This window comes from Pseudochaenichthys georgianus, unplaced genomic scaffold, assembly GCF_902827115.2.
Source record: "Pseudochaenichthys georgianus unplaced genomic scaffold, fPseGeo1.2 scaffold_833_arrow_ctg1, whole genome shotgun sequence".
NCBI lineage: Eukaryota > Metazoa > Chordata > Actinopteri > Perciformes > Channichthyidae > Pseudochaenichthys > Pseudochaenichthys georgianus.
Window position 1 is genome coordinate 1 of NW_027263380.1, and position 14,587 is coordinate 14,587.

A 14,587-nucleotide genomic window follows, 5' to 3' on the forward strand; every position below is an offset into this window, starting at 1 on the left:
CGCAAGCACGCACTCACACACACGTGCGCACACGCACGCGCGCACGCACACGCACTCACGCACGCACACACACGCACGCACGCACACACGCACGCACACCCACACGCACGCACGCACACACACACACCCACCCACGCACACGCACGCACGCACACACACGCACGCACGCACACACGCACGCACACCCACACGCACGCACGCACACACACACCCACCCACGCACTCACACGCACGCGCGCACACACACACACACACACACACACGCACGCACACACACACGCAAGCACGCACTCACACACACGTGCGCACACGCACGCGCGCACGCACACGCACTCACGCACGCACACACACACACACAGCTTCAACTTTACCAGCTTTGGTAGCACTTTGTTGCATCAATAATTATAACACATATCATATTTATTGTTATCTGCACAATGACTACTTTTAACTACTTTCACTATATTTTGATGAGAATACTTTTCTACTTTTACTTGAGGAACATTTTTAATACATGACTTAGTTTAACAGAGTATTCCTACACTCTGGTACTTGACTTTTATTCAAGTACAAGATCTGAGTACTTCTACTTTTACTCAAGTACAAGATCTGAGTACTTCTACTTTCACTCAAGTACAAGATCTGAGTACTTCTACTTTTACTCAAGTACAAGATCTGAGTACTTCTACTTTTACTCAAGTACAATATCTGAGTACTTCTACTTTTACTCAAGTACAAGATCTGAGTACTTCTACTTTCACTCAAGTACAAGATCTGAGTACTTCTACTTTTACTCAAGTACAAGATCTGAGTACTTCTACTTTTACTCAAGTACAAGATCTGAGTACTTCTACTTTCACTCAAGTACAAGATCTGAGTACTTCTACTTTTACTCAAGTACAAGATCTGAGTACTTCTACTTTCACTCAAGTACAAGATCTGAGTACTTCTACTTTTACTCAAGTACAAGATCTGAGTACTTCTACTTTCACTCAAGTACAAGATCTGAGTACTTCTACTTTTACTCAAGTACAAGATCTGAGTACTTCTACTTTCACTCAAGTACAAGATCTGAGTACTTCTACTTTCACTCAAGTACAATATCTGAGTACTTCTACTTTTACTCAAGTACAAGATCTGAGTACTTCTACTTTCACTCAAGTACAAGATCTGAGTACTTCTACTTTCACTCAAGTACAAGATCTGAGTACTTCTACTTTCACTCAAGTACAATATCTGAGTACTTCTACTTTCACTCAAGTACAATATCTGAGTACTTCTACTTTTACTCAAGTACAAGATCTGAGTACTTCTACTTTCACTCAAGTACAAGATCTGAGTACTTCTACTTTCACTCAAGTACAATATCTGAGTACTTCTACTTTTACTCAAGTACCAGATCTGAGTACTTCCTCCACCACTGGTTATATATTTTAATCTGGTGATACGTGCAGTTCCCCTCTCGGACAACAGGGGGCAGCAGACTTCAGTTTCTGCTCTTGTTGTTAGCCTGTTCTCCTGTTAGCCTCCTGTTAGCTTCAAGTGTTTCCTGGGATCAGAGCAGGAAACACATGAAGCTAACCGAGGCTAACTGAAGCTAACAGGAGTTGAATCTGTTTCCTGGAGCCTCTGACGGAGGAGACTCGGGTTTCTGCACTGAGACAACAGCCGGGGATTCACTTTATGAAGTTGTTGGTTTGACTCTAAAAGTTTGAAAGATGCAGACTGTGAGACACGGAGCTGGGATTTATTAACCGGAGCTCCCGTTCCCCGGTCCGGAGCCCCTGTTCTCTCCTGGAGCCCTAAACACACGGTCACTCACAGGTAAGATCGGTCGTGTTAAACTATAACATATATAATGAACAGTGGCGGCGGCGCCAGGGTATGGCTGAGGTAAGCTACAGCCATACCAATAAATGGCTTAGCCCCACCATGAGAAATGATGTCAAAGTAAGCAAAATAAAGTCCGCCAACTCGGGCGGAGTACATTGCACAGACAGCAGTTAGTCAGATTGATTTCAGCAGCAACTTGTCTGGAAATACCGAGGACTAGAAACGGTTTTGAACACTTTTGTCACGTAGTGATTGTCTTCTTAATAGAACATCTTTGATAATGTCTTCTGGCCAATCAGAATCAAGATAACGGCGTGGTGTTGTTGCAGGAAGTCCCGACGGAGAATACCTTTGCTGCAGTACATCTCTATATACATCGATACAACATTACGTGATGAATTAAGACCCCACGGAGTGATAGGTGTGTGGCTGTCTTCATGGTGACACGCAGCACAATGGGGGCTGTCCACCTGATCCACCATGTGAAGTCACTCACAGCCTCTTCCTCTTCTCTGTGGGGAGCAGCAGGTTCAGCTTTCAGAACTAAGTAACAACAAGCATGTACATATGTGGTGTAGTAATAGATGTATTTATGTTTCTTCTCAAGAGAGTACCAGAATGTGTATTTTATGTTAGTATTTCAAAAGATCTCCTGCGGGAGAATCCCCCCAGACCCTCCGCAGGGGTTGGGTTTCAGCACGTCACTCTTTCAGCTGTGGGGAAGTTGCAGGATTGGCTCCAGGTCACCCTTTTTATTTACTACAAGACAAATGAGCCTTTTTATTTCATACAGTTCATTTGGATTGAGACGGGACATGATCTAAAGCTCGCGTGGGCGATATAGCGTGTATGTCATGAGTCATGACGTTGTAAATACTGACTTGAGCCCCCCCCGCTGTGGGGTTAGCCCACAGAGATTACCCAACACACACACTCTGGAGCCGCAGACAGTCTGTGTGGGTCGGTGTTAGAGCCGGGCTCCGTGTATCTGCTGGAGAGGTTTCCATTGCTCATCATCAGTTTGATCAGCTGCAGAATGACACAGTAATATAGCACTGTAATAATTACACAGGTCACAATGACACGGATACAAACCGGTAATAACAACACGGTCATGTCGACGGTATACATAAAGGCTGGCTGTTGCCGTCTGATCACGGTATTATTTGATGACTCATGTTACTGCCATGCTTATCAGGGTTTCAGATGCAGCTGGAGAGAATCATACATGTATTTCTGATGAAATGATTATAAAATGTGTACGCAGAACAGTTTCCAGAGTAAGAATCCAGCCTTCTTCTTAACATGTCTTGTTTACATGCATTTCTTATGTTGTATTATTTCATACATCTATTACACCATTGGCTCACATTGACAGCAGGCATTACACAGTCCTCCTCTTTTTTCCTTTTCTTTTATTTAAAATGTATTCTACTAAACTCATACAAAAACAAAAACGTATAATTCATACACACAAATGAACAAAAAGAGTAGAAGCGGAGGGCTGAAGCAGCTGATGGGGAGCAGCCCTCCCCTGCGTCATCGTTAGCATCAATATAATAATGGCACTTATTTCGTCAACAACGTGTAGAAGTTAAGGAGTACAAAGAAATAAAGAAAACTAATGAAAACTGGGGGAAAAAAAAAAAGTTAGGACGAAGAAAAAAAGTAAATGCATATATAAGTAATACTGGGAATATCACATACTTGTTAGCTGGAGTAATCTGCAAATATAATTAGTTTTACTTTAGTTTTGAATTGTTGATGACGAGTGATACTTGGAAGGTGAAGTCCATTCCACGCTCTCACTGCGACTCTGGACCAGCTGTGTGACTGGATGGCTGCTCTCCAGTCAGGGTGCCCGGCTGGGATCACCTGACTGCTCTGGGTCAGCTGTGACTGGATGGTTGCTCTACAGCAGGGGTGTCAAACTCAATTTCATCCCGGGCCACATCAGCATTATGTTTGTACTCAAAGGGCCGGTTGTAATTTTAATTATATATAAATATACATATGTAAATATATAATATATATTAAATAATGTATTATATTACATTGTTGGCCCTGCATTGGATTATTATCAGTTCTGGAAATACCTTCCTAGATAACTACGTCTGAAAGCAGAAGTCTAGGGCAAATAATTGAAAGTAAATATTCAACAATTACACCAATTGTATGGTATATTATATTCTTTGCAAGCTCTTGCGGGCCACATAAAATTAGGTTGCGGGCCGGATTTGGCCCCCGGGCCTTGAGTTTGACACCCCTGCTCTACAGGGTTACGGTTAACCAGTCAGGGTGCCTGGCTGGTTTCTCCTGACTGCTCTGGACCAGCTGTGACTGGACGGCTGCTCTCCAGTCAGGATGCCCGGCTGGGATCACCTGACTGCTCTGGACCAGCTGTGACTGGACGGCTGCTCTCCAGTCAGGGTGCCTGGCTGGTTTCTCCTGACTGCTCTGGACCAGCTGTGACTGGACGGCTGCTCTCCAGTCAGGGTACCTGGCTGGGTTCTCCTGACTGCTCTGGACCAGCTGTGACTGGACGGCTGCTCTCCAGTCAGGGTACCTGGCTGGGTTCTCCTGACTGCTCTGGACCAGCTGTGACTGGACGGCTGCTCTCCAGTCAGGATGCCCGGCTGGTTTCTCCTGACTGCTCTGGACCAGCTGTGACTGGACGGCTGCTCTCCAGTCAGGGTGCCTGGCTGGTTTCTCCTGACTGCTCTGGACCAGCTGTGACTGGACGGCTGCTCTCCAGTCAGGATGCCCGGCTGGTTTCTCCTGACTGCTCTGGACCAGCTGTGACTGGACGGCTGCTCTCCAGTCAGGGTACCTGGCTGGGATCACCTGACTGCTCTGGACCAGCTGTGACTGGACGGCTGCTCTCCAGTCAGGGTGCCCGGCTGGGTTCTCCTGACTGCTCTGGACCTGCTTCTGAATGCTAGCAGGCCTGTTGTTATGGGAGCATAATCAGCACTGTTTTAAGCTTAACTCTCAACACATTGGAATAGATTGAGTTTTTAAATATGGGAGTTGTGCGTTCATATGTACCAACACCACAGACTATTCGTAATACTTTTGAGATGTTATTATTCTTTGTAGATGTGTTGAGCACGTGTTTCGGAGCAGGAGCAAAGGTACGGGAGACACAGACTGTTATCAAGAGTTCTGAGGATCTGTTCCTCCAGAACGTTCTCAGTGCGATGCAGAACACCTGTTGTTCTGACGGTCCAGTCTGTCATCATTACACGCTGCTTCCAGCTGGGTTTTCATCACAATGAGTCCTAAGGTGCAATGAGTCCTAAGGTGCGATGAGTCCTAAGGTGCGATGAGTCCTAAGGTGCCATGAGTCCTAAGGTGCAATGAGTTCTAAGGTGCGATGAGTCCTAAGGTGCGATGAGTCCTAAGGTGCGATGAGTCCTAAGGTGCAATGAGTCCTAAGGTGCAATGAGTCCTAAGGTGCGATGAGTCCTAAGGTGCCATGAGTCCTAAGGTGCAATGAGTTCTAAGGTGCGATGAGTCCTAAGGTGCGATGAGTCGTAAGGTGCGATGAGTCCTAAGGTGCGATGAGTCCTAAGGTGCAATGAGTCCTAAGGTGCAATGAGTCCTAAGGTGCGATGAGTCCTAAGGTGCGATGAGTGCATGCACCAACTCTCACATCCGTGTCATGCTCTCAGACTCTGTGTTGATTAACATGTCGTTGTTTTGGCCACATCAAGGGATCAGTTATTAACACGATGTACAACAGTTACATCGTATTTCTAATTCTTTAAAGTAGAGACACTACACACTGATATACACCTGAACATCAGCAGGAGAGGACTCTTTAAAGTAGAGACACTACATACTGATATACACCTGAACATCAGCAGGAGAGGACTCTTTAAAGTAGAGACACTACATACTGATATACACCTGAACATCAGCAGGAGAGGACTCTTTAAAGTAGAGACACTACATACTGATATACACCTGAAGATCAGCAGGAGAGGACTCTTTAAAGTAAAGACACTACATACTGATATACACCTGAACATCAGCAGGAGAGGACTCTTTAAAGTAGAGACACTACATACTGATATACACCTGAACATCAGCAGGAGAGGACTCTTTAAAGTAGAGACACTACATACTGATATACACCTGAACATCAGCAGGAGAGGACTCTTTAAAGTAGAGACACTACATACTGATAAACACCTGAACATCAGCAGGAGAGAACTCTTTAAAGTAGAGACACTACATACTGATATACAACTGAACATCAGCAGGAGAGGACTCTTTAAAGTAGAGACTCTACATACTGATATACACCTGAACATCAGCAGGAGAGGACTCTTTAAAGTAGAGACGCTACATACTGATATACACCTGAACATCAGCAGGAGAGGACTCTTTAAAGTAGAGATGCTACATACTGATATACACCTGAACATCAGCAGGAGAGGACTCTTTAAAGTAGAGACACTACATACTGATATACACCTGAACATCAGCAGGAGAGGACTCTTTAAAGTAGAGACACTACATACTGATATACACCTGAACATCAGCAGGAGAGGACTCTTTAAAGTAGAGACACTACATACTGATATACACCTGAACATCAGCAGGAGAGGACTCTTTAAAGTAGAGACACTACATACTGATATACACCTGAACATCAGCAGGAGAGGACTCTTTAAAGTAGAGACACTACATACTGACATACACCTGAACATCAGCAGGAGAGGACTCTTTAAAGTAGAGACACCACATACTGATATACACCTGAACATCAGCAGGAGAGGACTCTTTAAAGTAGACACACCACATACTGATATACACCTGAACATCAGCAGGAGATAACTCTTTAAAGTAGAGACACTACATGCTGATATACACCTGAACATCAGCAGGAGAGGACTCTTTAAAGTAGAGACACCACATACTGATGTATACCTGAACATCAGCAGGAGAGGACTCTTTAAAGTAGAGACACTACATACTGATATACACCTGAACATCAGCAGGAGAGGACTCTTTAAAGTAGAGACACTACACACTGATATACACCTGAACACCAGCAGGAGAGGGCTCTTTAAAGTAGAGACACTACATACTGATATACACCTGAACATCAGCAGGAGAGGACTCTTTAAAGTAGAGACACTACATACTGATATACACCTGAACATCAGCAGGAGAGGACTCTTTAAAGTAGAGACACTACATACTGATATACACCTGAACATCCGCAAGAGAGGACTCTTTAAAGTAGAGACACTACATACTGACATACACCTGAACATCAGCATGAGAGTACTCTTTAAAGTAGAGACACTACATACTGATATACACCTGAACATCAGCAGGAGAGGACTCTTTAAAGTAGAAACACTACATACTGATATACACCTGAACATCAGCAGGAGAGGACTCTTTAAAGTAGATATACTACACACTGATATACACCTGAACATCAGCAGGAGAGGACTCTTTAAAGTAGAGACACTACATACTGATATACACCTGAAGATCAGCAGGAGAGGACTCTTTAAAGTAGAGACACTACATACTGATATACACCTGAACATCAGCAGGAGAGGACTCTTTAAAGTAGAGACACTACATACTGATATACACCTGAACATCAGCAGGAGAGGACTCTTTAAAGTAGAGACACTACATACTGATAAACACCTGAACATCAGCAGGAGAGAACTCTTTAAAGTAGAGACACTACATACTGATATACAACTGAACATCAGCAGGAGAGGACTCTTTAAAGTAGAGACTCTACATACTGATATACACCTGGACATCAGCAGGAGAGGACTCTTTAAAGTAGAGACGCTACATACTGATATACACCTGAACATCAGCAGGAGAGGACTCTTTAAAGTAGAGACACTACATACTGACATACACCTGAACATCAGCAGGAGAGGACTCTTTAAAGTAGAGACACTACATACTGATATACACCTGAACATCAGCAGGAGAGGACTCTTTAAAGTAGAAACACTACATACTGACATACACCTGAACATCAGCAGGAGAGGACTCTTTAAAGTAGAGACACCACATACTGATATACACCTGAACATCAGCAGGAGAGGACTCTTTAAAGTAGAGACACTACATACTGACATACACCTGAACATCAGCAGGAGAGGACTCTTTAAAGTAGAGACACCACATACTGATATACACCTGAACATCAGCAGGAGAGGACTCTTTAAAGTAGAGACACTACATACTGACATACACCTGAACATCAGCAGGAGAGGACTCTTTAAAGTAGACACACCACATACTGATATACACCTGAACATCAGCAGGAGATAACTCTTTAAAGTAGAGACACTACATGCTGATATACACCTGAACATCAGCAGGAGAGGACTCTTTAAAGTAGAGACACCACATACTGATGTATACCTGAACATCAGCAGGAGAGGACTCTTTAAAGTAGAGACACTACATACTGATATACACCTGAACATCAGCAGGAGAGGACTCTTTAAAGTAGAAACACTACATACTGATATACACCTGAACATCAGCAGGAGAGGACTCTTTAAAGTAGAGACACTACATACTGATATACACCTGAACATCAGCAGGAGAGGACTCTTTAAAGTAGAGACACTACATACTGATATACACCTGAACATCAGCAGGAGAGGACTCTTTAAAGTAGAGACACTACACACTGATATACACCTGAACATCAGCAGGAGAGGACTCTTTAAAGTAGAGACACTACACACTGATATACACCTGAACATCAGCAGGAGAGGACTCTTTAAAGTAGAGACACTACACACTGATATACACCTGAACATCAGCAGGAGAGGACTCTTTAAAGTAGAGACACTACACACTGATATACACCTGAACATCAGCAGGAGAGGACTCTTTAAAGTAGAGACACTACACACTGATATACACCTGAACATCAATAGGAGAGGACTCTTTAAAGTAGAGACACTACATACTGATATACACCTGAACATCAGCAGGAGAGAACTCTTTAAAGTAGAGATACTACACACTGATATACACCTGAACATCAGCAGGAGAGGACTCTTTAAAGTAGAGACACTACACACTGATATACACCTGAACATCAGCAGTAGAGGACTCTTTAAAGTAGAGACACTACACACTGATATACACCTGAACATCAGCAGGAGAGGACTCTTTAAAGTAGAGACACTACACACTGATATACACCTGAACATCAGCAGGAGAGGACTCTTTAAAGCAGAGACACTACGTACTGATATACACCTGGACTTCAGCAGGAGAGGACTCTTTAAAGTAGAGACACTACACACTGATATACACCTGAACATCAGCAGGAGAGGACTCTTTAAAGTAGAGACACTACACACTGATATACACCTGAACATCAGCAGGAGAGGACTCTTTAAAGTAGAGACACTACATACTGATATACACCTGAACATCAGCAGGAGAGGACTCTTTAAAGTAGAGACACTACACACTGATATACACCTGAACATCAGCAGGAGAGGACTCTTTAAAGTAGAGACACTACATACTGATATACACCTGAACATCAGCAGGAGAGGACTCTTTAAAGTAGAGACACTACACACTGATATACACCTGAACATCAGCATGAGAGTACTCTTTAAAGTAGAGACACTACACACTGATATACACCTGAACATCAGCAGGAGAGGACTCTTTAAAGTAGAGACACTACATACGCAGGTAATGTTTACGTGTGGCGGTTTATGAAAATGTGCACTTTCAGAAATATGTAGTGTTTGTGTAATAACAGTATTTACGTCTGCAGCGAGCTTCGACACCGTCTGAGAGACGGACACACACCTGTCTGGACTCACTGGATCCAGAGGAGCAGGGTCTGCTCGGCTCTAACTGTGTTTGTGTTTGATTTAATGCTGTCTTTGTTTCCTCTCAGCAGTGGCATGGAGGCAGAGGCAGGCAGCGTCTGGCATGTGATGCAGAGAGACGTTCCTCACGGAGACGTTCCTCACAGAGACGTTCCTCACGGAGACGTTCCTCACGGAGACGTTCCTCACGGAGACGTGGAGAGCTGCAGGCTGCTGGAGGTTTTCCTCTCAGGAGGAGCTCCATGGGGCTTCACTCTCAGAGGAGGACTGGAGCATCGAGAGCCTCTGATCATCACCAAGGTGACCACTGGGACACACTGAGGGGTTCTCCTTAACACACACATCTGAGAGGTTCTCCTTAACACACACATCTGAGAGGTTCTCCTTAACACACACATCTGAGAGGTTCTCCTTAACACACACATCTGAGAGGTTCTCCATAACACACACATCTGAGAGGTTCTCCTTAACACACACATCTGAGAGGTTCTCCATAACACACACATCTGAGAGGTTCTCCATAACACACACATCTGAGAGGTTCTCCATAACATACACATCTGAGAGGTTCTCCTTAACACACACATCTGAGAGGTTCTCCATAACACACACATCTGAGAGGTTCTCCATAACACACACATCTGAGAGGTTCTCCTTAACACACACATCTGAGAGGTTCTCCATAACACACACATCTGAGAGGTTCTCCATAACACACACATCTGAGAGGTTCTCCTTAACACACACATCTGAGAGGTTCTCCATAACATACACATCTGAGAGGTTCTCCTTAACACACACATCTGAGAGGTTCTCCATAACACACACATCTGAGAGGTTCTCCATAACACACACATCTGAGAGCTTCTCCATAACACACACATCTGAGAGGTTCTCCATAACATACACATCTGAGAGGTTCTCCATAACATACACATCTGAGAGGTTCTCCTTAACACACACATCTGAGAGGTTCTCCATAACACACACATCTGAGAGGTTCTCCATAACACACACATCTGAGAGCTTCTCCTTAACACACACATCTGAGAGCTTCTCCTTAACACACACATCTGAGAGGTTCTCCTTAACACACACATCGAGAGGTTCTCCTTAACACACACATCTGAGAGGTTCTCCATAACACACACATCTGAGAGGTTCTCCTTAACACACACATCTGAGAGGTTCTCCTTAACACACACATCGAGAGGTTCTCCATAACACACACATCTGAGCGGTTCTCCTTAACACACACATCTGAGAGGTTCTCCATAACACACACATCTGAGAGGTTCTCCATAACACACACATCTGAGAGGTTCTCCATAACACACACATCTGAGAGCTTCTCCATAACACACACATCTGAGAGGTTCTCCATAACACACACATCTGAGAGCTTCTCCATAACACACACATCTGAGAGGTTCTCCATAACACACACATCTGAGAGGTTCTCCTTAACACACACATCTGAGAGCTTCTCCATAACACACACATCTGAGAGGTTCTCCATAACACACACATCGAGAGGTTCTCCATAACACACACATCTGAGAGGTTCTCCTTAACACACACATCTGAGAGGTTCTCCTTAACACACACATCTGAGAGGTTCTCCTTAACACACACATCTGAGAGGTTCTCCTTAACACACACATCTGAGAGGTTCTCCTTAACACACACATCTGAGAGCTTCTCCATAACACACACATCTGAGAGGTTCTCCATAACACACACATCTGAGAGGTTCTCCATAACACACACATCTGAGAGGTTCTCCATAACACACACATCTGAGAGGTTCTCCTTAACACACACATCTGAGAGGTTCTCCATAACACACACATCTGAGAGCTTCTCCATAACACACACATCTGAGAGGTTCTCCATAACACACACATCTGAGAGGTTCTCCATAACACACACATCTGAGAGGTTCTCCATAACACACACATCTGAGAGCTTCTCCATAACACACACATCTGAGAGGTTCTGTGTGTGTGTGTGTGTGTGTGTGTGTGTGTACTGAACCAGTGACAGGAGCCCATCACTTGTTGATGTTGTGGAGCTGATTGTTGCTGTGGGTTCTGCAGCTGATCTGTGGAGAGGCTGCAGCTAAAGCATGTTCTGTGGTCTAGCAGAAACGGACCACAGCAGCTGTTCTGTGTGGATCAGCTGCTCCGACCCTCTGTGTTAGCACAGATAGAGGGAGGCAGCCTATCAGCTCACTGGGTTCGTTGTGTAATGATTAACTTCAAGTAGTGACCTGGTTAAACAGCTGCTGGTCGGGGGCTGCTTTAGGTTGGGTTCCTAGTTTCTGTGTTGACCCGTCTGAGGTCCAAAGTCCGACTCACATGACTGAAACTCTGGTATCAGCTGCATGTTTCCTCAGAGCAACAGAATCAGGACTCCTCAGTGCTCCAGGTTTCACCATTTGACCAGGATCTGACCAACTCTTTGATCTGGAACTGAGTGAGGAGGGAACCATTCTGCTGGACTCTGGGTCTCTGGTCTGATATCAGTTATACTGTTAATATCACTGAAGGTAAGCGAACATGTTTGCATCTGATGGTGAGCATCTAAAGTATTTCACCTGTATTATCACAACCTCTGAATATGCGTTCTCTGGTAGCTCACTGAGTTCGGTTTGTTCTCGCAGATGTTAGCTGGACCGTCCTGATGATTCTGTGCTGGGTTAGTTTCTGGTTGTTAGCAGATGTTAGCTGGACCGTCCTGATGATTCTGTGCTGGGTTAGTTTCTGGTTGTTAGCAGATGTTAGCTGGACCGTCCTGATGATTCTGTGCTGGGTTAGTTTCTGGTTGTTAGCAGATGTTAGCTGGACCGTCCTGATGATTCTGTGCTGGGTTAGTTTCTGGTTGTTAGCAGATGTTAGCTGGACCGTCCTGATGATTCTGTGCTGGGTTAGTTTCTGGTTGTTAGCAGATGTTAGCTGGACCGTCCTGATGATTCTGTGCTGGGTTCGTTTTTTAAGCAGTCCATCAAATGCTGTAGTAGTGAGTGTTTGAGTTGCTGTGTGAGAGTGGCAGATAGATCTGTACATCGTCGGCGTAGCAGTGGAAGGGAATATTGTGTTTAGTGATAATTTAACCTAGGGGCAGTATGTACAGTAAAAAGAGGATGGGGCCCAGGATAGAGCCTTGGGGAACCCCACAGGTAAGAGGGGCTTTAGCAGAGGAGAAGGGCTGTGCATCTTCACTGGTCTCACGATTCGATTCGATTACGATTATCCTGTCAACGATTCGATTCAATTCGATATCCCGATGCATCACGATGCATCACGATTCATACCAATGCGTTGCATCCTCAATTTTCTATATTACTGCACATGGCTTATTTTTCATCAATGCATACATGCAGTAAATACATATGAACTCTCTTTTTATTATTTAGAAAGTGCTTCAGAAATCAATAACATAAATGTCTTGACATTAATTTATAAACCAAAATAAATGAATTGTATAGGTCTAGCCTCCCTATATCTGTGTGTGAAGTTGTTCCATCCTCAAAAACAAAGAAATAATGCTTCTGCAGTCTAGCTGCAGCTTCTAGCAACAGTCTTCTGTTAAAAAAGGACACTGAATGTCCTGAATGAGGCATCACACACAGGACCTGAGTCTGAACACAGCAGACAACAGGAGTATTTACAACAGCATATACAAAAAAAATACTGCATGTGGGTGCACACTCACATTCTCTGTCTTACTGTTACATAAATCCCATGAATACATGAGATTAAGTTAGCTTCATTATATCTCAGTGATTAAGTGAATAATAAAGTTTCTAACGGGTCACTATCAGCCTGTCACTCATTATTTTCAGGGAGGGGGCGGGGCTTGGAGGAACAGAGTAGACGGTGATCGCGGAAGCTTTTTTCCTCCTGCCTTCACAAACTTTACACACGTATATATCGTCTGAAAATTGCTAGAGGGCATTCATACTTTGCAATCCAAGACTTAATTAAATCCACCAAAAACCTGACATGATTGTAACGCAATTATTTTTGAAAAACATAAATCCCTGTTTCTCTGCGCCGCAGCGACACGGAGTGATTCAGAGCGGGTCCTTCTGCTGCTGGTTCTGGACTGGTGGTGTTGTGTTGGTGGATAAAGCAGACTGCTCCGTGTTTGGTGCCGCTGTCACGTCTGTTCCCTGATCTCTGCGTCACCGACCGATTTGATATTAAAGTGACCGGAGAAAAAAAACGTTATAGTAAAGCCGCGGCCGGAAAATCAGGAAGCAACGTTACTACGCTATAACCGATTATCTTCCGTCACTGCATCGATACCGAATCGTCCATGTCCGCATCGCAATGCATCGTAGAAACGATTATTTTCAACACCCCTAGTACCTAGCTGCTCTGAGAAGCTACGGTCTGTCAGGTAGGACCTGAACCATGCAAGGGCAGAGTCTGTGATGCCTGCGGACTGTTCAAGCCGTGACAACAGGATGCTATGATCCACAGTGTCGAAGGCAGCTGTCAGGTCTAACAGCACCAGGAAAGCTGGGCCACCTGAGTCGGCGGCTAGGAGCAGATCATTAACAACTCTTAAGCCCCAAGGAACCCTTCGGCGGGTCTTTTTTTTTTCACGACACTGTGTCTCAGGGCATCTTAATATTTAAGAACCTATTAATGTGTTATACCAGATTAACGAGAATATTCTCAGCTAACTGACGATACAAACCATTTTTACCAAAACAAAACACAAGTCTCATAAGAAGCATCTAAATGACCCCTGAGCGAAAAATGCTAACGGACTTTGGCACAGAACTCAAGATAAAAGATACCCTTATTTCTTATCGTAGCTGCACATACAAGATATCCGATTTAAAGCTGAGGTTCCATAGAGTATATAGGCAT

At 44.2% G+C, this 14,587-nt stretch overlaps 1 protein-coding gene across 1 annotated transcript in view; it reads left to right on the top strand.

The window, feature by feature from the left end:
* Positions 1-1,537: 1,537 nt before the first annotated feature.
* The window catches only part of LOC117444565 (protein Shroom2-like), a 62,550-nt gene continuing 49,500 nt past the window's right edge, over positions 1,538-14,587 (top strand). Inside the window, 2 exon segments of the mRNA XM_034080037.1 lie at positions 1,538-1,824; positions 9,770-10,001. Coding sequence (XP_033935928.1) covers positions 9,777-10,001 — 225 coding nt within the window. The 5' untranslated portion in view covers positions 1,538-1,824; positions 9,770-9,776.